The sequence below is a fragment of the Heteronotia binoei genome, chromosome 11 (assembly GCF_032191835.1).
Source record: "Heteronotia binoei isolate CCM8104 ecotype False Entrance Well chromosome 11, APGP_CSIRO_Hbin_v1, whole genome shotgun sequence".
In the NCBI taxonomy this organism is placed as follows: Eukaryota; Metazoa; Chordata; class Lepidosauria; order Squamata; family Gekkonidae; genus Heteronotia; species Heteronotia binoei.
In genome coordinates, this window is record NC_083233.1 from 20,729,345 (window position 1) to 20,754,997 (window position 25,653).

General features: G+C 46.3%; 1 protein-coding gene across 1 annotated transcript in view; it reads left to right on the forward strand.

Annotated features, from left to right (window-relative positions):
- Positions 1 to 25,653, forward strand: part of LOC132579512 (connector enhancer of kinase suppressor of ras 2-like) — a 575,915-nt gene that overhangs the window by 489,533 nt on the left and 60,729 nt on the right. The window contains exon 16 of the mRNA XM_060249934.1: positions 23,908 to 23,956. Coding sequence (XP_060105917.1) covers positions 23,908 to 23,956 — 49 coding nt within the window. The remainder of the gene's footprint in view (positions 1 to 23,907; positions 23,957 to 25,653) is intronic.

Consider the following 25,653-nt stretch of genomic DNA (forward strand, 5'->3'; position numbering starts at 1 on the left):
AATATTAGGAAAAACTTTTTTACAGTTGTTATTCAACAGTGAAATCAGCTACCAAGGGAGGTGGTGAGCTCCCCCTCACTGGCAGTCTTTAAGCAGTGCCTGGACAAACACTTGTCAGGGATGCTCTAGGCTGATCCTGCATTGAGCAGGGGGTTGGACTAGATGGCCTGCATGACACCTTCCAACTCAGTGATTCTATGATTCAGTGATTTATTTAGAACATTTCTAAACTTCTACACTGCCTTTGAACCCAAATAGGATCCCCAGGGTGACTGCACTTTGATGCAGTCATGTGTACCATCACATCAATATTGGGGGGTTTTTTGTTACTGTGAGTTTTTCAGTGTATCTGTATGTGCCAGTAACACTGAAAACTGTTGCCCTGTCATATATTGTCCTATCTGCCACCATTCACTTCTGAAGATGGTCACGATCCCAGTACTTTTGCCTATCCTTAAAAAGAGGCATGTTGAATTCATTTCTTATGAGGGCCAGATCTGACATAAATGAGACCTTGTTGGGCTTGGCCATGTGTGTCATAAAATGTAATGCCAGGTAGTGGAGATATAAACTTTATAGGGCTCAAACACAACTAAATATTTTTAAAACTTAAAATAAAACATGTTTAAAACATTAGCATGCTTGCAATATTGTTTAACAGTCTCTGATAACTGACACCTCTTGATCTGAATTATTGCATCAAAATCTGGAGACAATGTCTGTGCTGTAGCAATCTTGAGCATGCTGTTCAGGTATGTATCTATAAGTTGCAAGCCTACTTTTGATTTATTGACATTCATTACATAAATATCATGGTCAATGCTCTGTGCCCTAGGACCCATATGAAAACATGGAATGGATGGTCATTGTGAGCTTTTGTGCATAAGTTGGTTTGTGTGTTGGTCAAGAACATATGAAGGCACCATGACACAGACAGGGCTATGTGTTTCTTCCCCAGAAAAAAGAACTGCAACTTCTGTGAGGTAGTGCAAGAACAAAGACAGCCATGCATAGTGTCAGTATCAATCTACTACTATCTATGAAGCCTAGGTTCAAAATTCCCAGTCTACACAGGAAATGCGCTGGACACGGCCTAATTCACCTTACTGGTGGCTTGTGGTTATTCCTCATCTAAACAGTTCTCATTGCTTTCCTATTGAGAAAGACTGGATCAGGAGGACATGAAAAAGCAGGAGGGAACCCAGTTACACACAGGAGAGCCCTGACAAAATAAGCTAGAGCAGGGGTGGCCAACAGTAGCTCTCCAGATGTTTTTTGCCTACAATTCTCATCAGCCCCAGCCAGCATGGCCAATGGCTGGAGCTGATGAGAATTGTAGGCAAAAACCATCTGGAGATCTACTGTTGGCCACCCCTGAGCTAGAGAGAGAGAGAAAGAAGCAAAAAACCCATACCTTGAATAAAACTGTGCTAGAGGTCTTAGAGTTGCTTTTTGTATTTCTTCTGTGGGATCGAGGCATCTGAGCAAAGCAGCCTCTGCTCTTTCCCTCTTCCCCTGTGTCAAGCATCGATATTTCAAAATAGTCAAGCTCTTGTTTTAAATGAAAGACTTGTTTTATTGAAACTCTATGACTTGCTCCAAGGACTGAAACCTTGGAAGTAATACAGGTAATTACTTTGCATAGTATCTTAAAGGTTACTTCAAAGGCAGGGTTACAGATAACTTCAAAAGAATAACATAAGGATGTAAATTGCATTGAGGGTTCAAAGGCTATAAGCAACTATCTCTTTGGTCACTAAGGAATGGCAACATCTCCTGTTCTCATACATTCTCAATGTGCTGATAAGACCTTTTGGTGAGAACCTATGGGAGAGGCTTTTTACATTACTATTACAAGGTTACTGACACATCCTGAGTCGGTGAGATTTATTATGCAGAGGGAAGCCACTACTGAAAGAAAGAAGAAAGGGGAAGAGGGGGGAAGGGTAGATGAGAGAAGTATAGGCAATACAGCATTCAGAAATAGCATGTTTGACACCCTGTCCCTTTTCCCAAAGGGAAGAGAAGGGGGGAAGAGCCTCAGCCAACGGAGGGGCTTGGCTCTGTAGCTCTGCTGTTTGATTAAGAGAGCCTGGCACAGCTCTAGCTGTGATTGAGAAAGCTCTAGCTGTGTTAGGCTCTCTCAATCATAAAGCAGAGCTACAGACCCAAGTTTTTCCATTGGCTGAGGCTCCTCCTCTCTCCTCCTCCCTTGGGGAAAAGGGAGGGGGGAAGAGGGAAAGAGTGAAATGCAGCTTTGCTTGGCTGCATTGCATGGGAGAAATACAAAAATGGCAACCAAAGGAAGCAGGAAAGGGAAGAAGAAGCAGATGATGGTCAGTTGCTGGCGGGCCTGATTGGAGCCCTGTGGGAGCTGGATGAGTCCCATAGGCCGCACATTGGACACTCCTGTGAAAAAATTCTTGAAGCTTGTGATCTGCTGCTCTCCCTCTTCCTCAGTTAACTCTGCTGAACAGCTAAAGTTCCATTACATGTTGAAAAGAAGAAAGCCACCAAGTCATGAGTTGCAGAAACATTTTGAAAGCTGAATGCAGGAATATTCCATTCCTTGTTACTTGTGGAAATTGCATCTGCTCATATCACATGTATCACATCATTGGCTCCTGAATGGTTGGCTCTTAACCCTGCAGCATAATGATGAATCTAAACATAGACTTAGTAGGTGGGAGAGAGAGGGGAGCATATGATGCCAAGCACTTCGCCTGTAAGATGTATGGGAACCCAAAACCACATGTTCAACATCCGGTACCAGAGACATAGACATAGATGATGTGCTATCTGCTGTGGTTTTGGAGAAGGCATCAACAAGACTAAGCCGCACATGCTCTTCCTGTTTCCTTTAGTACTTTGATGCTGTGCATTCTGCATAATCACAGTCAGACTGGGGAGTTTGAGAGGTCCAGGAGTAAACGAAGCTGAGCCATCCCTGAAGAGCTACAAGCCCCTACAGGGGTCGCTCAGCTCAGACCTAGCCAGTGGTGCTGTCCACCCACCTATTACTACGTCCTGTACCACTGATAACTGGCAGCCCACTGGTGAGGTGAAACTGATCCCACAATGTCTGGGCCTTGTAGACCCTGCACCGAGGGCAGACCTGCTGAGACTTGGCTCTCCTTGCTTCTGGCTGCCGGTGGCCCATCCCTACATATAAATGGCCAGTCTGCCCCTGTTGATAATGAGAATGCTTGAAGCTGTCTTATATCAAGGTCAACCAATCCATCCAGTCCAGCCATGGCTCCCTACACTTGCACATAGAGTCCTTTCTTTCAGCTCCTTATACATGCACAGCATGTAGTGTACCACTGGGCTATGGTTCCTTGCTTACTAGAGCCAGTCTGGTGTAGTGGTTAAGAACGGCAGACTCTAATCTGGAGAACTGGGTTTGAATCCCAGCCAGCTAGGTGATCTTGGGTCAATCACAGTTCTCTCAGAGCTCTCTCTGCCCCAGCTACCTCACGAAGTGTTTGTTGTGGGGAGGGGAAAAGAAGGAGATTGTAAGTCACTCTGAGACTCTGAGAAAAGGGTGGGGAATAAATCCTCCTCCTTCTCATACTGCACTGTGCAAACAAGGGATTTCAGCAATTTTCTTGCATTTTTCTTTCAGTTTTCCTTGTGTGTGTGTGTTTGTTTTTTTACTGGAGGTGTTTTATACTGCATGTGGGCCTTGTGCATGCAGATAATGTGGTGTACCATGGAGCTACAGTTCCTCACTTGCTCACACTGCACTGTACAAAGTAGGGATTTCAACAGTTTCCCTTGCATTTTCCTAACCTAGAGCTAAATGCTAAACCAGTCTCTCATCTCTGAATGAACTTGCTTAGGTTTTTTTTTTTTTAAAGTCCTTCTGAATTATGTTCTTTTGAACAATGCAGTGGCATGGCGCACAAGGAGGAAAACAAGAATGAGGCTGATTGACTCCTATTTTTAGAAATGCTAATCCCTTCGGCCTTTTCTGATCTCTTGCCTGCCTGATCACCGTCTTCAGAGTCTTTCACAATGAACCAGAGAAGAGTGGTTTTTTGTGGGGGGACGACAGTTTTTTTGAATGGGTAATCTGATGTGTGCATTTCCTCCAATCGGTTCCTATGGAGCTGTTCTCTCTGGTGTGTAATTACTTTCCGACATGAGGAAACGATTTCAAGGATATTCCGAAAGTAGCACTTGCTCTGGATTATGCCGTGCAGGCTTCAAGGGCTCTTTGCAAAGTTGCAAAGGAGCAGCTAGGACGAGAGTGTTGCTTTTCAGTGTGCTCTATAGTCCTTTTGTGTGTGTAGTTTGGCTCTTACCCCTGCAAGGAAATGGAGTATAGAATAGGACCTACTCCTGAAGGTCTCAGCTTAGTAGGAGGTTCTGTGACTTGAATGGTAGGAAATATCCATAATATTAAGCTGTTGTACACCACATCTTCCCACCCGGCCCAGCATTGTGTAGTCTGATAGTGGTACTCAGGAGTGGAATTCTAGCAGGAGCTCCTTACCACACACCCCTAATGTAGCCAATCCTCCTGGAGTTTACAAAAAAGAGCCTTGTAAGCTCTTGGAGGATTGGCTGCATTAGGGGTGTGTGGCCTAATATGCAAAGGAACTCCTGCTAGAATTCCACCCCTGGTGGTACTACAGACACCCACACAGTGGTCTTTCGTGGCCCTACAGTCTGAGACCTTGCAACTGGGGAGGTTTGTATTGAACCTGAAATCTCAGTGCACAACCATGCTTGCCACCAGCCAAAACATCTCAACTACAGACACTTGAGCCCCTTTGGCCAAAACAAAGTGGGATCTGAGCATGCACAAGTGCCCTCAGCTGCTATGTTTTACTAACACATATGGAAAGAATACCCTATACATGATTGCCATTTTCTCTGAAAGGGACAACGTGCAATTTTTTAACTTTGGTGCATGAATTCCAGCACTGGTTCTGGCTTGCATGTACTGAAGCTGACAATATGCATATTGTTCCTTCCAAACAAAATACTGGTTGTGTGCATAAGGTAGGAGCAAGGGGAGCCATGTATCTCCCAGAATGCTTCTGGGGCAGTGCAGCTTGGACTTGAGTTATGGTGAATGACGTAGGATTTCTCTCTCACCCACCATAACCACAGTTCAGCTATTGTCATTGCAGCCTGGCGTTATGGGGCCATTTGGCTGAGCTTGTTCCTAGACTGCTGTAGTATCCCCATCTTCTGAGCTGGTGACTGGGACTGTATGTGTTAAGTGCCATCAAGTCACATCTGACTTACAGTGACGCTATGAATTAATGAACAACCTCCAAAACATCATATCATGAACAACCTTTCTCAAGTTTTGCAAAGTCAGGGGCCATGGCTTCCTTTACTGAGTCCCTCCATCTCAGTTTGGTGTAGTCGTTAAGTGCGTGGACTCTTATCCGGGAGTACTGAGTTTGATTCCCCAGTCCTCCACTTGCAGCTGTTGGAATAGCCTTGGGTCAGCCATAACTCTCACAGAGTTGTCCTTGAAAGGACAGCTTCTGTGAGAGCTCTCTCAGCCCCGCCTACCTCACAGGTCTGTTGTGGGGGAGGAAGGTAAAGGAGATTGTAAGTTACTCTGAGATTCAGAGTGAAGGGCGAGGTATAAATCCAGTATCATCTTCTTCTTCCTGTTGGGTCTTCCTGTTTTCCTGCTGACTTTGTCTTTCCTAGCATTATTGTCTTTTCCAGTGAGTTTTGTCTTTTCATGATGGGCCCAAAGTATGATAGCTTCTGTTTAGTCATTTTAGCTTCTTGGGGAATTCAGCCTTGATTTGACATAGAATCCACTTATTTGTCTTTTTGGGTCTCCATGGTATGCGTAAAACTCCCCTCTGACACCGCATTTCAAATGAATCTATTTCCTCCCTATCAGCTTTTTTCATTGTTCACATCCATGCATAGTAATGAGGTAACCTGGCCTTAAATCTGAACTTGAGCACAAAACCCAGAGAGTATACCAGATCCAAATTACTGTTGTGGGATTCACATCTATCACTCATGGGGGGGGGGGGGGGAGGACAGTGTCTCCTGTGAACGTTGAAGTCATGCACAGCTACTTGAGTAGATGGAAGTGTACATACTCCTTGCTCATTTTAACTTGGCAACAATGCTGTGAGGTAGATAAGGCTAGCCGATGCTCACCCTGTGAGTTTCATGGCAGATTGGGGGATCTCAACCTGGCACGCCTGATCTTCGGGCCAACAGTCTAACCCCCTGCTTATATAAGTGCTGTTCACAAGTTATGGTGAATATACATCTTGATTTTCTTTAGATCTGTATTGAATTGTTTAAGGAAACAAGAGCCAGTTTGGTGTAGTGGTTAAGACCAGTGGACTCTAATCTGGAGAACCAGGTTTGAGTCCCCATTCCTCCTCCATGTGCAGCTTGGTGACGGTCAGTCACAGTTCTCTCCGAGCTGTTCTCTCAAGAGCAGTTCTCAGAGAGCTCTTTCAGCCCCACCTACTTTACAGGGTGTCTGTCGGAGAGAGAGGAAGGGAAGGAGATTGTAAGCCACCCTGAGTCTCTGAGTGAAGGGTGGGGTATAAATCCAGTTTCTTCTTCTTCTGTAATTCTCACATTACCTGGAATGCATGTACAGCTGAATGTGCGATTTAAAACTTCACATTCATGCAGGTATTGGTTTCATTTGTCAAGGGAATATGAGTTGACTTTTTTTTTACAGACCTACACGTGTGCATGCAGGATGTGCTTGTCTAAGATCTAACTTGCGGATATGGTACTGATCTTTGAGGCTGCATTTTGAGATTTGTTCCTCTTCTTGATGGGACCTGTGTTAGCACAGTGGATCTGCTCCATTCATATGGATTGTTTGCACTTCTCAGCCTCCTGCGTGTCTGCTATTTTTACCTCTCAGTTCAGGCTAGACTGTCAGGAAAGAATCTGACAGAAAAAAGGGTGGGGGAGGAGGGACACATGTGCAATGATATTTGTTGGCTTTCTGCTAGGTTGCTTTAGCCAGAAGAATACCTCAGAATGTCTTCTCTGAACAGAAGGCTCTCGCTGCCCCAAAATAACAGTGAATAGTTGGGTGTCATTTTCAGATATTTGTTCCGATGCTTTTTTTTTTTTTAGGGTGGGGAGGGGACACAGTAATGGAAAGAATCTGGGCCAGAGCACTTTCTAAATTGCCTGTGGTCGAACTCCTGTTTTCAGCAAAATAAAGCCCGCAGGAAGGAAATTGTTCCCTCCCTCTACTGATGTCAGCCTTCAAAATAGATTAGTTCCAAAAAATGACTCTTAGGCCTGGTTGGAGTGGAGAAGAGAGGAAATGGACCACTTGAGAAAACCACAAAGTTTCTTGAGGTTCCTAGAGAGGACTGATGTAACTTCTGGGTTTCCTTCAGAAACGACATCACACGATTACCCAACAGCAATATCTTAAGATTATGTTTCTCCTTCTGGCTGCGCCAGTGGTGGTGGGAAACAGCGGCCTGGCAGTGGTTTGTTAGCGTTAAGCTGGAGTTCTGCAAAGAATCACATGGGTGTGTGGCACAGGGCCATAGCCAGGATTTGGAAGGTCGGGAGGCATTTACATTTGGGGGGGGGGCACTGATGCCCCCCAGTGCCCCACACAACCTTCCCTCTAGTGACAGGCAGGGCCGGCCCTAGCCCTTCTGGCTAGGCAGCACAGATCCGCCCTGCCCCAGTTACCGGATCTGCTGCCTACTCATGAGTAGCCCTCCAAGTAGGTGGCAGGCATGGAGCTATTTGCAGGAACAAGCGGGGGGGGGGGAGAGGCAGGCAGCAGAGGTGAGGAGAAGCAGAGGCGATCAGGGCTGGGAGGGAGGGGAAGGGGTGAGGAGAAGCCACTGTGATTTGGGCTGGGAGGGAGGGGAAGGGGCAAGCAAGTGGCTGTGATTGGTGCTGGGTGAGAGGGGAAAGAGGTGAGGAGAAGCTGCTGTGATGGGGCTGGGTGGAAGGAGAAGGGGTGAGGAGAAGCAGTGGGGATCGGAACTGGGAGGGAGGGGCAGGGGCAGGAGAAGCCACTTCGATGGGGCTGGGAGGGAGGGGAAGGGGCAGGAGAAGCCACTGCGATGAGGCTGGGAGGGAGGGGAAAGGGCAGGAGAAGTGGCTGCGATCGGGGCTGGGAGGGAGGGGAAAGGGCATGAGAAGTGACTGCGATCGGGGCTGGGAGGGAGGGGAAAGGGCAGAAGTGGCTGTGATCGGGGCTGGGAGGGAGGGGAAAGGGCATGAGAAGTGACTGCGATCGGGGCTGGGTGGGAGGGTAAAGGGCAGGAGAAGTGGCTGTGATCGGGGCTGGGTGGGAGGGGAAAGGGCAGGAGAAGTGGCTGTGATCGGGGCTGGGAGGGAGGGAAAGGGGCAGGAGAAGTGGCTGCAATCGGGGCTGGGAGGGAGGGGAAAGGGCATGAGAAGTGGCTGTGATCGGGGCTGGGAGGGAGGGGAAAGGGCAGGAGAAGTGGCTGTGATCGGGGCTGGGAGGGAGGGGAAAGGGCATGAGAAGTGACTGCGATTGGGGCTGGGAGGGAGGGGAAGGGGCAGGAGAAGTGGCTGTGATCGGGGCTGGGAGGGAGGGAAAGGGGCAGGAGAAGTGGCTGCAATCGGGGCTGGGAGGGAGGGGAAAGGGCAGGAGAAGTGGCTGTGATCGGGGCTGGGAGGGAGGGGAAAGGGCAGGAGAAGTGGCTGCAATCGGGGCTGGGAGGGAGGGGAAAGGGCATGAGAAGTGACTGCGATTGGGGCTGGGAGGGAGGGGAAGGGGCAGGAGAAGTGGCTGCAATCAGGGCTGGGTGGGAAGGAAAAGGGCAGGAGAAGTGGCTGCGATTGGGGCTGGGAGGGAGGGGAAGAAGCGAGGAGAAAGGGCAGCAATCAGAGCTGGGAGGGCAGGAAAGGAGGTGGGGAGAAGTGGCTGTGATCGGGGCTGGGAGGGAGGGGAAAGGGCATGAGAAGTGACTGCAATCAGGGCTGGGTGGGAAGGAAAAGGGCAGGAGAAGTGGCTGCGATTGGGGCTGGGAGGGAGGGGAAGAAGCGAGGAGAAAGGGCAGCAATCAGAGCTGGGAGGGCAGGAAAGGAGGTGGGGAGAAGTGGTGGCGATCGGGGCTGGGTGGGAGGGGAAAGGGTGAGGAGAAGCAGTGGCAATCGGGGCTGGGAGGGAGGAGAAGGGGCAAGGAGAAGCTACTGCAATGGGGGCTAGGTGGGAGGGGAAGGGGCCAGTGGCTGCGAAGGAAGGGAGGGTGGTGGCAGGGAAAGCAGCAGGGAGAGGAGGGAAGGGAAGCTCTTTTTTGTCTGCCCCTGCCAACACCCTCCCTTCTTTCCCCGCCATTAAAATAGCATGGGGTGGAGGCAGAAGCAGCCCTAGCCCCTCTGCTAGTTAAAGGGCCCACGAAACAGCTGATCATCGGGCCCTTTAATAAATAATAATAATAATAATATTTTATTTTTATATCCCGCCCTCCCCGCCGAGGCGGGCTCAGGGCGGCTGACAGGCATGGGAATCCCATGAATCATAAACAACATAAACAATTTTAAATATCAATTACAGTAAAATTATTTAAAAGTTAAATATATAATAAAATAGGTGCTAAATGCTGTAGTCGTGATATCCACAAGATGACTAGTTGTCCATTCATCAAATTAGTCGGGTTCCATCTCAAAGGCCAGCTGAAAGAGACATGTTTTGCAAGCCCTGCGGAATTGGTTCAAGTCCCGCAGGGCTCGCACCATCTCCGGAAGGTCGTTCCACCAACGAGGGGCTATCACCGAGAAGGCCTGCTCCCTAGTGGCCCTCAGCCTGGCTTCTCTTGGCCCAGGGATTGTCAGTAAGTTCTGTGAGCTGGATCTCAGTGCTCTCTGGGGCACATATGGGGAGAGGCGGTCCTTTAGGTAGGCAGGTCCTCGGCCATATAGGGCTTTAAAGGTGATAACCAGCACCTTATAGCGAACACGGTAGACAACCGGTAGCCAATGTAGATCCCGCAGCCCAGGCCGTGCAGTTTCCCACCGTGGTAGTCCCTCCAACAGCCTGGCCGCCGCGTTCTGGACTACCTGAAGCCTCCGTGTTCGGTACAAGGGCAGCCCCATGTAGAGGGCATTGCAGTAGTCTAATCTCGAAGTGACCGTTGCGTGGATCACAGTTGCTAGGTCGGTGCGTTCCAGGAAGGGGGCCAACTGCCTCACTCTCCTAAGATGAAAGAAGGCGGATCTAGCAGTGGCAGCTACTTGGGCCTCCATTGATAGAGAGGATTCCAGTAGCACTCCCAGGCTCTTGACTTTGCGCACTGGTACCAGTGGCGCACCGTCAAAGGCCGGTGCGCCACTGGGAGGGAGGTGGGCCACTGCTTCTGCCTGCGGGCACAGCTATTTAAATGGCGAGGAAGGGAGGGCAGCCGCAAGAGCAGCAGGGAGGGAAGAGAGGACCCTTCTTTTCCCTCCCTGTCACTCTGGTCACAACCCTCCCTTCCTTCCCAGCTACTAAAACAGCCGGTGTAGCCGCAGCAAAAGCAACCCCCAGCTCCCCCCTGGAGTTAAAGGGCCCACAAAACAGCTGATCTGCTGGCCCTTTAACTCCAGGGGGAGGCTGAGACTGCTTCTGCCCCCAGCTGGCCAAATTGCTGGTGAGGCCAGCGGCAGCCCCCGGAGCTATGGCAGAGTCCCCAGGGACTGGTTGGGGCATCCAATCAGGGGGCGTCACCCAGAAGTCGGGGGGGCTGTGCCCCTACAAACCCCCTTTGTAGCTACGGGCCTGGTGTGGCAGAACAGGCCTGCTCCAGCCTGAAGCCTATTCCACCCTGCCCTCCAAGGTTTTCCCAACACCTGGAGAAACACACACACTCTCTCTCTCTCTCTCATAACCTGCCATCACCTTGTAGGAATTGGCCACTGGGAGGGTCAGAACTCCCAGCTTCCCTTCCAAGATTTGAGGCCTGGTCACCCAGGGCCTGGTCACCACAGGGGTAGTTTACTTCCTTGTACATCCCTGGAGGAATAGCCACTTGCCAATTGCCAGCCTTTCCCCAGCACTCCTTCTAAAATAGTGTGTCCAAGATGGTGGAGGTCTATGTGGACAGAGAACCACTACCAGCATCAAAAATTATAAAGTATTTACTACAAAGAAAACGTTCACAAGCATACTTTTAGTGTAGCGCCAGATTGAAAAGGGGATTCAAAAGAAATGGGTAAAATGCAATTCCTCTGTCCCTGTCTCTATACATCAGTTGTTAAAATACAAGACAGGATCCTTAGTTTAGGAAGTTACAAATCTCAACCAAGGGGCCATTACCTTGAGGCTTTTTGTAGCTCTCCAGGCCAACACATAATCAATGGCTGCCTCCACCATCCCTCAGCCAAGAGTTCTGTCTGCTCTGATGGACCCAGCACAAAAGAGCCTTTCCTTGTCATTCCCCTGAGTTTTATCACTCCTCTTTTCCCCAGCTACAGACCAGGTCAGGCTGGGTCATAGAAGTTTTTTCCTGAAGTTTTCAGAAATTTCCTTTCTGAAGTCTCTCTAGTATTTAAATTGCACCGAATCTCTGTTCCCTTCTTGGGGAAGGGGGAGAGCTTGACCCATCCACTACCTCTAGCTCTATTAGCGTTTGTATGAAGGTGGGCTGCAATTGAACTGACCCCCCCCTTCCTGACTATTCTCTGTCCAGAGAGGAGGGGGGGGGAACTTTTAAAACTCAGAGTTAAGGTTTTGCTCATTTCAAACCTCCAAAGGAAAAAAAAATGTGTTTCTTCATAAGGCAAAATTAACTACTGAAAATTTCTGTCCACTCACAACCCAAATTTCACCTTCCGGGAGACTATACGCCTTTAAGAGCATCAGCAGGCCAAGCCTATCCCCATTTTCTTTATTTTCGTCCTTTGACTAAACAATCTGCCTAGTACATTTGTAACGCACACTTTGCCCAAGGACCTCAGGTCACCATACTTTATTTCCCCCTTTCTGTTTTATCCTCACAACAAATCTGTGAGGGAGATTAGTTTAAGAGAGTGTCTCCGGCTCAGGCAGTCTCCTGGCAAAGTGGGGATTTGACCTGGGTCTCTCAAATCCTATTTCATTCTCTAATACTCCTACACTGACTCCTTCAGCTGTTCTTAATATTCCAAGAACAATATATCAGAGTTTTGAAGTTGGGTCTTTTTTAAATTAAGAAACTGGGGCTTAATAATAACTAGGTTGCCAGCTTTCTGGAGAAAAAAGAAGTGCCCTGTACATTTAATAGAAGTTTAATTGGATGCTGTTTACCAAGATAATTTATTTGCCTCCATGCTGCCATGAAAAACTTCAGCTGCCCATTCCCTCACATCAGGGCCGGTGTCATTATACTCTGGGTGGCGGATAAGGTCAGGTCCCTCCAGACAACTGGTGAGGGATGGGCGGGGGGAGTTACCAGGAGAAAGGGAAAGGTTCAAGCCACATTGCCAGTGTTGTATAGGAAGTGACATCATCACACCTGGGTGATGCTCTGATATTGGCTTCTGCCATAGAGTTTTTGCCCAAGTACTAGAGTGTCACTGTTAAATACTGTGTTTGATACAGAAGGAGACTCTCTGCATGGTGATCACCCCTCTATATTAGTGATTACAGCATTATAAGCATGAGACTTAGACTGATGGACCAACTATATACAGACAAGTTTCCCGCGCTAACACACCATTGGACCATTTGAACCAGCAGGGGGTCTTGTGATTGGTCCAAGGAAGCAAAGATTTGGATCCTGCTTCCCATTGTCTCTGTGTCCCAAGCTCAGTCCTCAAGGCTCCAATGAGCCTGGCAGGATCTAGCATAATCTCACACACAACTCCACTCCACAGACATAACAGTCATTCAGAAGTTGCTGGCATGATCCTGTGTGATGCCAGCAATGTGGCTTGGGCCTTCCTCTTTCTACTGGTACATCCCCTCACCATTGATTGGTGGCTGGGGGGGGGCAGGGCTTGGGAGGGTGGAGTAGCAGCCATAGTTGGGGCATTTGCCAAGGCCCACTGCCACTGTCCCTCACTGCCATGCCTCCTCTGCCACCTGCCTGCATACCCCTCCCCTGTCTTTTCATTTGCAAGTGCTCCATATCCTGCGCTGCTGGCTTCCTGGGCTGCCCAGCACCACCACAGGAGAGTGTATAGGTGATGCAAGTGGTGCTTCTGGTGGTTACAACACTGGCACTTCCAGCCACAAACACCATCCAGTTCAGGAAAGGGTATGCAGATGGTCTCTGTGTGTAAGTGTTGAATATTTAACAGAGTAAATGAAGTGTAGCAGAATAATGCAGCACAAACGTGTGTGTTTAACTTTTAAGACAAGTTTTACTTCCAAATTAGTAATGGGTTTCATCAAAAGGAAACAACAACAGTCTAACTAACTCATCTTTCTAGTTCTGATCTACTCCATCTTGTTTCTTTGTTCCTTCTGACCCTAAGAAGGAAGGGATGCAGGAACTATCTCCAATAGATTGACTATTAGCCGATAGTCAATCTTTAAGGTCACCTCATTAAGAATAAAGCCTCCCCCTTTTTGGTAGGAAGCATCTGCTCTACACCTAATTGATTCTATGCTAAACTTGCTATTATTAGTGTATAGAAACTTCAGCTTAACCCTTTCATGACTGACGGGATGGTACTTGCGCATTAAAACTTGGAACCAGACTTGCCTCCAATTAAGCCTTAAGAGAAGAATGATGCAAGCTGCTTTGGGTGTACATTGAGGAGAAAAGCAGGGTATCGATGAATGCTGCCCATTTCATCGTATTAAGCTTCCATTAAAGAGCAGAACACTTTTCTCCAAGCCAGTTGGCAAGCTTAATAACAAGCTAGTTCCCCAACTTTACAGAAATCTTGATCTTGTCATGAGTGGGCTCTGTTTGCTGACTGCATGATAAGCATCAGTTCATGACTTTTGCTTGTAAGTAGGATGATGATGACGATATTGGATTTATATCCTGCCCTATACTCTGAATCTCAGAGTCTCAGAGCAGACATAATCGCCTTTATCTTCTTCCCACACAACAGACACCCTGTGAGGTGGGTGGGGCTGAGAGAGCTCTCCCAGAAGCTGCCCTTTCAAGGACAACGCCTACAAAAGCTATGGCTGACTCAAGGCCATTCCAGCAGGTGCAAGTGGGGAATCAAACCCAGTTCTCCCAGATAAGAGTCTGCACACTTAACCACTACACCAAACTAGGAAGCTAAGACTTACAAGGATAAAAAAAGTAGGAAGTTTTCTATATACACATACAGTTTGGGTTAGCCATTGTGGCTACTGGGACTTTTCTTGCTGGGCTCATGCCTCCCCCTGTGCCTGTCCAACCCAGTAGTGAGATGGTTTGTGCCTGGCCAAATTGCACACAGCAAACAGGTCATGTAGACTGGGCAAATTTCATGCATGAGAGGCATTGCACAGCCCAGCCCAGCTTGGATATATCACATGTGCGAAAGGCGCTGTCCAGCCCTACTGAGTCATGATGGACTGGGGTTGACTGGACGTAAGAACATAAGAGAAGCCATGTTGGATCAGATCAGTGGCCCATCCAGTCCAACCCTGTGTGTCACACAGTGGCCAAAAGCCAGGTGCCATCAGAAGGTCCCCCAGCAAGTCAGGCAATGAGTATGCCATGGCTTCCAGCTGTCTCTTTCTCCTGCCCTTCCCGCCACTGTGGGAGCAGGGCCCTTTTCCAGGGTCTTTTTTCCCCTTCCCAGCCCACCCCTGCATATACACATACTCTCATCTCCCCCTACAGGAATCTGTGCCCTTTTAGGAGCTTGAGAAATCAATTTTTGTAACCACCCTCTGATTTTTCCTTTAACTGACTCTCAACTTCTGTCAGCATCTTTTGCTTCCTGAAACGCCCTCAGTATTCTCTGAGACATTTTAGCATGTTCCTCCCACACACACACACCACTTTTTTATTATTAGTTTACAAAATCATATATATTTTTTCACAACTGGGAAGTCTGTGGAGAAAAATTTACTTTGTGGGTGGCCCAGTTTGGGTCCTTTGGTAATTAACGAGACACACAGAGAGCTGTAAAAAGGACAGGGCAAGTGGGGCAGACTCCTCGGGCATGCAGGGCTGAGGAGCACAGAAAAAATATATCATGACTAAAATGAACATTGTATTGTTATTACTCTTGCTATTTATGTATTTACCTTTTAAAAACCAAAATAACTGCTATGATTATTTTGGAGGCATAATTTTATATCTTTTCCTTGGACATAAAAGTAGCTGCTTGTGACTCTGCACACCCATTTTGTAATTAGTTATAGTAAAAAAACAAAAACATGAAAAGCTTGGGATTGGAACTCAGTTGTAGAACACCTGCTTTCCCTGTGTAAGCTCTTACAATCAATTCCTAGAAGTGTTAAGATAAATTCTCTTCATTCTTCTTTACCCAGTTTCTCCCTGAAATCCAACAATCCATTCTGATTACTCCTTTTAGGAATTTAGTTTGTGTCTCTAATCAATTCCATTTTGATGAAAGAAAAATTCAAAGAGAGGAGACGCAGGAAGGGTGGTTCTGCAGAATTTCACTCTGCAGATGCTCAGAGGCAGGCAGTGTCTTCCCAGACCTTCCTGTCCTCCTGCTGGAGTTCTACCGTGTGGTGTGTAACATTAAAGCAAAGCAAAAGCAAAGCAAATTTTATTTTTATATCCCGCCCTCCCCCGCCAGAAGGCGGGCTCAGGGCGGCTCACAGACATGACAAGCATGATTTGGTTAAAATAGACAGCAATAGTTTAAATAATACAATTACATGAATTAATAAAGTTTAAAAATATAAAAATAAGAGAATAGGAGATTAAAAGGTATAAAAATATAAAATAGGTAGAAATAGGTGCTATATTTCTGTCGGTCATAGTTTACATATTATCATACATCAGTTCCAATTTCAACATAAAGTGGCTAAAATTACAATAGTTAGTCAGTTTGGTCAGGTCCTGTTCCAAATGAGAGCTGAAAAAGATGGGTTTTGCAAGCCCTGCGGAACTGATTCAGATCCCGCAGGGCTCGCACCATCTCTGGGAGTTGGTTCCACCAACGAGGGGCCATTAGTGAAAAGGCTTGCTCCCGGGTTATCTTGAGTCTGGCCTCTTTTGGCCCAGGGATTTGTAGAAGGTTTTGGGAGCTGGATCTTAGTGCTCTCTGGGGAATATATGGGGAGAGGCGGTCCCGTAGGTAGGCAGGTCCTCGGCCATATAGGGCTTTAAAGGTGATAACCAGCACCTTATAGCGAACACGGTAGACAACCGGCAGCCAATGCAGATCCCGCAGCACAGGCTGCACGTGTTCCCATCTAGGTAGTCCCGCTAGCAGCCTGGCCGCCGCATTCTGCACTACCTGGAGTCTCCGCGTTCGACACAAGGGCAGCCCCATGTAGAGGGCATTGCAGTAGTCTAATCTTGAGGTGACCGTTGCTTGGATCACAGTTGCTAGGTCGTCGCGTTCCAAGAAGGGAGCCAACTGCCTCGCCCTTTTAAGATGAAAGAAGGCGGATCTTGCGGTGGCGGCTATCTGGGCCTCCATTGATAGCGAGGATTCCAGTAGCACCCCCAAGCTCTTGACCCTGCGCACTGGTATCAGTGGCGCACCGTCAAAAGCCGGCAGAATGATCTCCCCTCCCGGTCCGTCCCGGCCCACGCAAAGGACCTCAGTCTTCGTTGGATTCAGCTTCAGCCCACTCAGCCTGAGCCAGTCAGCCACGGCCTGTAACGCCCGGTCCAAATTTATAGGGACATCGCCAGTCCGGCCTTCCATCAATAGATAGAGCTGGGTGTCATCAGCGTACTGATGACAACCGAGCCCATACCTCCGCGCAATCTGGGCAAGGGGGCGCATAAAGATATTAAACAATATCGGGGAGAGAACTGCTCCCTGAGGCACCCCACAGTGCAGAGGGTGTCTCTGAGACAGCTTCCCTCCAACTGCCACCCTTTGTCCCCGATTTTCGAGGAAGGAGGAGAGCCACTGTAAGGCTAGCCCCCGAATTCCTGCGTCGGCGAGGCGGCAGGCCAGCAGCCGGTGGTCGACGATGTCGAACGCCGCCGACAGGTCGAGCAGCAGCAATACTGCCGAGCCACCCCGATCCAGTTGCCGCCGGAGGTCATCTATGAGGGCGACCAAGACTGTTTCCGTCCCATGGCCCGGGCGAAAGCCGGACTGGCATGGGTCCAAGGTGGAAGCGTCCTCCAGAAAGCTCTGCAGCTGCAACGCCACAGCCCTCTCAATAATTTGCCCAGAAAGGGCAAATTTGAGACCGGCCGATAATGTGCCAATACGGACGGGTCTGATGTAACTTTTTTCAAAAGAGGGCGGACCACTGCCTCTTTCAGGGATGTTGGGAAAACACCCTCCGAAAGGGATCGATTTATGATGTCCCGTATAGGACATTTCAATTCCTCCTGGCAGGCCTTAATTAACCAGGAGGGGCAAGGGTCCAGGTCACAAGTTGTGGGTCGTGCAGTGCCAAGAATTCTGTCGACTTCCTCCAAGCTGAGTGGGTCGAAGCAGTCCAAGGTTAAATCTGAAGACACGCATTGGGCCTCAAGTTCACTTACTGCATCTAAGTTGGCGGGGCAGTCGTGGCGGAGCGATTGGACCTTCTCTGCAAAAAATTTCGCAAAGGCCTCACAGCCTATCTCCAATTCCTTAGCTTTTGGATTGCCCTGTGGCAATGAGGTAAGATTCCGAATTATTCTAAATAATTGGGCTGGGCGCGAATTTGCAGATGCAATCTTGGTCACAAAGTATGTTTTCTTTGCGGCCTTGATTGCCATCTCATAGGATTTCATAAACTTCCTATAGGATGTTCTAGTCGCTTCGTCGTGAGTACGTCGCCATTGCCTCTCTAGCCGTCTAAGGCCTTGTTTCAGCCGGCGCAATTCCGGGGTATACCACGGAGCCGGCCTAATCCGAGGTCGCAGAGGGCGTCGAGGTGCAATCCCCTCGATGGCCCTAGCGAGCCGGTTATTCCAGGACTCAACCAGGTCATCGAGAGGAATGCAAGGGCTGAAATTACGCAAGGGCTGAAATTACAAAAGGGTGCATTGATTTCTGTTCAATGAGAAATCCCTTCATTAAATGAGATAAAAGAAAGTAAAAGGAATCTAACTATATGTAAAAAAAGTGAATTTTGGAAAAAGAAACAGTGCTAATTCCTGTCATCTGTAGATGCATGCACAGCGCTAAAGAATGGCTATTTGCCCTATTGAGGGTTCTACACAGGGCTTTTTTGCAGAAAAAAACAGCAGGAACTCATTTGCATATTAGGCCACACCCCTGATGCCAAGCCAGCCAGAACTGCATTCCTGTGCGTTCCTACTAAAAAAAGCCCTGGTTCTACATAAATAGATGCCAAACACATTGGTTACTCCAGTGGGGCAAATAGTGACTCCCTGGGGCTGTTTCCCATCACAGTGGTTACCCTTCTCACAATGTGCCATGATCTCAATTTGAATCAGGATCCCACCCCCCACCCCTCAGAATTGAGTTTCCAGGTGGGAACCTGCTGTGCATGAATCAAAAATCCTCATCGTAGACCCAGACACAGTGCAAGGACTGCATGTTGTGCAATTAGGCCCTTAGTCTGAAATTCTGAAGAGTCAGGAGATAGTTCTGAGTTCAGGAGAGTTCAGGTCATTACCTTTACTCTGTGCACTTCATATACTTACTGTGCCATGGAGAGCTGTGCAAGGCATGATCTTTTCAGTAGTGGCACTATCTTTGTGCAACTCCTTCCTACAGGGCACCTGCCTGGCTCCATTCCTGGTTCAGGAAAGGATGGCATGGTTATGATGACACAGGGCATTTAGGACTGCAGAGGATTAGCTTGGCAGTGTGACTGTTTCCTCTTTATTTCCTTTTTATGTTTGTTTGAATTTATGTCCACAGTTTTGGTTGGCTACTTTTAGCCGTTGGTTTCTGCAGGATATCCTGTACAGCCTTTGCATGATTTTTACAGTAGTTATACCTATCATACAACAAAATTTGAGTCCAGGGGCACCTTTAAGGCAAACAAAATAAACTCATGAAATCTTATACCAGAATTAAACTTTGTTAGTCTTAAAGGTGCCCCTGGACTCAAACTTTGTTCTGTTGCTTCAGACGAACACAGCCACCTAACTACCTGAATCTACATCTACCGTGTTCATCATTGAGCCATGTAATAGACATATAAAGAATAATGCTGATACATTGATACACATCTAACATTGAAAATGGCTGAATTTTAGGGAAGAAATCAGCACAAAGAAACGGAAAATTAAAAAAAAAATCCCACAAGGGCTTTATTCACACAAGGGAGAAATTAAATCGAAACAGGGATTTGGGGGTTGAAAACTACAGGCATTCCTGGTCTGACCCATGGTCATTTGCATCCTCTTTTGCTTCTGCATTTATGATGTTCTTGTTTTATTACATTCCCACATGCACTGTTTTTTTTATTGCTGTAAGCTGTTGTGGGTAGTAAAAGCTGAGAAAGGCAGATTTTAGATAAAGAAGAAAGCTGGAGAATGTTTTTGCTGAATGAACATAAGGAACCTAGGAGATTAAATTCTGAAAAAACACTTTCCTGGGAGTAAACCCCATCAAGTAGAGCTGTTTAGGATTTCGCTGTCCTGAAACATCTCCACCCCCTTATTTTTTCATACTGGTGCAAAGGTGTTTAAGGCTAACTTTGCAACTTTAGTTTGGTTTGGGCTGGGGGAGAAAGGCTTCATTCACCTTTTCTTATCTGATTTGGGAGAAACTTGGTGTTAGGGACTTCATTTTTTCCTTCCCTCTGCGACTCACGATGCTGTGATTCAAATCCCAGGAGGTAATCAGGAAGAGTGGGGATCAATGAAGTTGTACTTAATCTTCTAGCTGTGTGATTTGGATGCATTTAGAAAATGATGTGCATGTATGGAAATTCAGGCTGTTGTGCAGGCTGCACTGACACAGTCACAGGGAGTATTTGGCTGCAGTGTGGAGGCTTCCACTGGAACATCTCGTCAGGTTTCTGTTCTGTGTGGCTGTGCACGGAAACTTCATTTTGAAACCAGAGAGGCAAGTGGAAACCATGATCTGGCTTCAATCTGATGCACATATGTTAGAAGGGCATAGAGAGAAAAGAGGCATCTTGGAACCAGTTTACACAGCCATTGCCAGCTATGGAAGTCAAAGCGCTTGATAAGCTATCGAGGAAGCACTTATGTGAACCCAGTCAGTTATGTGCATTTGCCACCATGCATCAGAATTAGCTTGTGGCCCTCTGTTGCAAACACTCTTTCCATCAGTGGCCAATACATGCTGAAAGCTGAGTCCTTTTTGTGATGGTAGATGTATACCTCCAGGTGGGTGGTCATAAGCAGTCACCATGCATGTGCTAGATCAGTAATATTCAGTGGCTCAGAAGCCACACGTGGCTCTTTGACATGTCACAAGTAGCTCATCTGAGCACTGTTGCCCACAGCACCTGCCCTAAGTTCCAGGAAAGTGGGCAGTTCCTTTAGAAATTGGAATAGTTCATAATTACTGTGGACCCAATAAAGAACTGTTTTATTGTTAAATCACAACACGACTTGACCATGAGTATTATATTAAGGGTCTGCAAATGTGAGGGTTTTAAAATATCAGCCAGAGCCAGTTCATTGTAGTTGTTAAAAACAGTGGACTCTAAGCTGGAGAACTGGGCTTCCCCATGTTGTGTACTGGACTCAACTGCATACGGTTTTAAGAGTTCCTGCCTGGCTCATTGGAGCCATATGAACTGAGCTTGGGGACTCAGGAACAATGAGTAGCAGGATCCAAATCCCTGCACCAATCCGAGATCCCCAGCTGGTTTGAATGAACCAATAATGTGCTGGCGTGGGAACCCAGTGTTGTATATAGTTGGCCCCGTTGGCCCAGTCCAGGAGTCTTTGGAGTACAGCCATCCACCATGCTGTATCTAATAAAGAGCTTGTTATCACTACCACCTCGCCTCATCAATGCATAGAACCCACTATATTATACCCCACTCCTCCACTTGAAGCCAGCTGGGTGACCTTGGGTCTGTCACAGCTTTCTCAGAGCTCCCTCAGCCACACCTACCTCACAAGGTGTCTGTTGTGGGGAGAGGAAGGAAAGGCAATTGTAAGCTGTTTTGAGACTCCTTCCGGTAGTGAAGGGTGGGGTAGAAAACCAACTCTTCTTCTGCTTGAGGCTAGGTCAACATATGTAGCTCAGTGAGGTAGTAGGATGAGGCAGAACCCTGTTGAATGCAAACCCATCAAGAAAAGCTCCCAGTAAGGGGGTGAGATAACTCTAGATCAGGGGTGGCCAAACTTGCTTAATGAAAGAACCATATGAAATAAACAGCAGATGTTTGAGAGCCACAAAATGTGAACAAATACTACACACACATCTTTATTAAAACTCTTAATACTTTCTTTGCATAGAAAGATAAAATACTATGTATGCACATGACAACACAACCATGCTAGAAGGAGACTTTTTAAAAAAACAAAATTTGGGAAGAACAGTCCCCATAAGACTAGCATAGGGAAAGGTTATGGGATTATTTTTTGGCACCACTGGGAGAAGGAAACACACATGTGCTATGTAAATCACTGTTTGCATCATTATGCACCTCCCTATGCCTTGACACCAAGGTTAGTAAATACAGCTCCTACAAGAGCTATGAAACTAAGGGGGAACCCTGTACCTCCCTCTTTAGTTCCATCCCTTCTTCCAGTGGCTCCTTCAGCTCTTGCACTCTCTTTCTCCACTCTAGGTCTCCAGGTGACCTCTGTGGTAGGGAAGAGCTTGCAAGCCTACCTATTTCCTCCTCTGCTTCACATACAATGAAAATAGTTGCCTACCTATGGAACAGTGCTCAGAGGCTGAATGAGGTCCCGATTCTAACAATGCTTCTTGAAAGTAAGCCTACATTAAATTCCCCCATTACCTCTAGGAACCACACAATATGTGTAAAAGAGCTGCCACATGTGGCTCCTGAGGCGCAGTTTGGCCACCCCTGCTCTAGATACTCAAAGGTGCTCTGGTAATTAAAAGGATTATGGGTTGTGTGTCTCTGGAGTAGTGTGCAGGATGTACAGTAGTCACATGCTTCTTTTGGATGATGGGAATTTTGAATGTAGCTCGCTATGATTTGCAAAGCAAGTACTACTGTGCAAGATTTTCTCACTCTTGCCAATGACACGCATAGCCATCAAAAACCGCATTCTTCATTATTCCCTAAACCCCGCACATATCTTCTGCTTGCCTTATTGATTGAAACAACCCATCTGAGGGACTGCCATACCAGACGCTTGCACACAGTTACATTAGGTTGGTCCTAATGAAATGTAATATATGGAGTGTGTTCTTGGTTTTTTGGTTTGTCCCGTGTGAACCAGACTAGGTACTGAGATATATCAGCTGGACTCAGTTTTGGAGGTCAGCTGGGTAGTAACAGGTAGTTATGGGAAACCACCCCCCTCAGTTATAGAACACCTTCCTCAAGTATGTCTACATTTATTATCCATAAACAGCTCCAAGTGTGGAGGAAGCAGTTTCATTCTTCAAAGCTTTCAGAAGGATGTGTTTGTGAATACCTTTAGGATTTCTACTGGATGAGGCTTATAATACTGATGATGCTATCTAACAGTGGAATCTGATGCAAAGTTTATTCTGGTTTAAGCCTATTGATATTAATAGCATGGTAAATTTTAAAAATTTTATTCTTATATTGATTGAATGTATATAAATGCCTATAAATGAGCAGGCAGGTATCTGTTTTGAAACATTTCTTTTTTTAAAAATCCACAGTTTTGCAAGATGTAATGTTTCATGACATTACCATGTGCTGGAGCATTTCCACAGAATAAAAATTAATCATTCCATGTAAATCTGATTATCCTGTTTGTTTTGGACAATCTGTAGTGCTGCTGAGTCTATGGGGTACTGATGCTGATTGCTAGGGTTTTCAAAAATGTTTCTTTTATCTATTGCTCTCTGCTTCTTTTTGCTGTTTTAGTGATCTGGTTTGTGACTTTTTATTGATTTTTAAAATGCTGCCAGCTTTTAAAAGCATCTGTTTGCTTTATTAGAAGTTGGAATTATTTTTTATTGAGAGCATGGGATATAAATATTATAGGTAAATAGATACAGCAGTTCAGGGAGAAGACATGCATGAACTCAAAATAGTGATAAAACTCGATGTGGCAGAGAATAGCTAAATTCCTTCTGAAACAGCAGCCTTAAAGCTTGGGGGTGCTGGTGCAAAGTCTCAGGTAGAGCACCAGCTATAGCCATTCATTGAAAGGTATAATTTGGCCATGGTGATAAATGCTTTGATCATATCCAAGTTGGATTACTGCTGTGTGCTTTACATGGAAGTTCCCAACCCAAAACTGGCAACCCTAGTTCCTTCTTCCACTGAGGTAAAGGGGTAACAGACAAATATGGGGTCTTCAATGTGCTGGAGCCCTGTCTGTGAAATGCCCTCCCCCCTTGAACCTCACCTGGCATCTACATTACTGGCTTTTAGGCACCAGGCTAAAACCAAGATTTAAAGTCAATTTTATCTCCTTTTCTTGATCTGTTCCTGCTTTTAGATCTGCTTTTATGCTGATTTTAGTGGTTGATATTTTAAAATACTGATGATGATTGCTGGTGTTCTGGTTTACTAAGCTTTAAGACATCTGAACTATATCATATATGTGTGTGTATATTCTAAATTGTGTTAACTGTTGATTAATTTTTATGTTGTCAGCTACTGGAGAGTGTGCAATAGAAATCTTTTAAAAAAAAATTTGCAAAGCATTTCTTCAGAGTAGCAAGATGAGAACCAGGACAAGAAACAGTATATTGTGTCCCATGTTAGAATACTGATTTCTTCTACAATTGCTTTGTTCTGCTTTCCACCATGTGCTTGTATTGACTGGCATTTTCTTTCTTTCTTCCTAGTCTTTTCACTACGCTTCCTTGCGGGTCAAAAGCAAAAAATGGCCCAAAGGTAAATTGTTTGCATAAGTAACATGCATCATTCATTTTGAATATAATAAGTAGCATGAAGAATCAAGTCATAGGGTTGCCAACTCTATATTTGTAAATTCCTGGAGATTTGGGGGTGAAGTCAAAGGAGGACAGGGTTTGGAGAGGGGAGGAATGCATCGGGGTATAATGCCACAGAGCCAACATCCAAAGCCACTGTTATTTTTTCAGGGGGACTGATCTCTGTAATCTGGAGATTAATTCTAGGAGCTCTCCAGGCTCCATCTGGAGACTGGCAACCCTATAAAATAAAAACACTCTAAAGCCTAGTCTAAATGATGTGTTCATACCACAGAAAAAATGTCATCATCATCGCCTTTATTGGCATAAAAGAAATCAGGTATACAGAATAAGATTATCAAATTATACAGAATAAAAATTGCCCATAAAATACAAAAATACAATACTTTTACATGAGATATTCTTTTATAAGGCTTACTGTATGCATTTGGCTTGCCAGTTCAAGAATCTACCTCAAGTGTTCCGCAATGATTTCATGTAATCTTTTTATGCCATGTCATTTTGAACATTTGTCTTATGTCCCTGGCTTTTTGCTTTTTCCAGCTACTGAATTCTGGTTCCAAACTGTCTGAATAAATGGGGAGCATCGAGTTATCTTTAATTCTTCTCCAATGTCATAGTGCATTGAAAGCCATCAATAACTTATAAGAATTGTTTATTTCCTTAATTTATATCCTACCTTTGTCCTCACTGGAGACCCAAAGCAGGTTATGTTGTTTTCCTCTCCTCTGTTTTATCCTCACACCTTGCAACAACTCTGTTAAGTAGGTTACTGTGTAACCTGCCCAAAGTCACCCAGTAAGCTCCCATGACAGAGCAGTGAATCCAACGTGGGTCTCTCAGATCCTAGTCCAACACTACAGGAAACAAACAGGAGAGCCAGTTTACTGTAGTGGTTGAGTGTGCAGACTCTTATCTGGGAGAACCAGGTTTGATTCCCCACTCTTTCACTTGCACCTGCTGGAATGGCCTTGGGTCAGCCATAGTTTTCATAGGAGTTGTCCTTGAAAGGGCAGCTGCTGTAAGAGCTCTCTTAGCCTCACCTACCTCACAGGGTGTCTATTGGGGTGGGGGAGGTAAAGGAGATTGTGACCGCTCTGAGACTCTTGAGATTCAGAGTATAGGGTGGGATATAAATCCATTATCTTCTTCTCTTTGAGAAAGGAGAGGTGGGGAAACAGATCAAAGGGGAAGATAATTTTTAAATCATTTACACCTCTCAATGCAAATTAATATATACAAGGGTCAATTCTATTGGCAGATACACTTCCTAGACATCATATCAGCAGCTTGGAACAGCCTTGTGTAGACCAGCCGTCAAATGGCAACATTGCATTTCCCTAAATACAAATGTAATGCTCTGCAGATGTGCTGTCCTTCATGGAAGTATGTGCAACCTTGAGTGGAGTGTGTGTGGACCATCGGGGAGGGACGGTGGCTCAGTGGTTGGGAAGCAGAGGGTCCCAGGCTCAATCCCTGGCATCTAAAAAAAAGGGTCCAGGCAAATAGGTGTGAAAAACCTCAGCTTGAGACCCTGGAGAGCCGCTGCCAGTCTGAGTAGACAATACTGACTTAGATGGACCAAGGGTCTGATTCAGTATAAGGCAGCTTCATATGTCCATATCAAATGTGCTATCA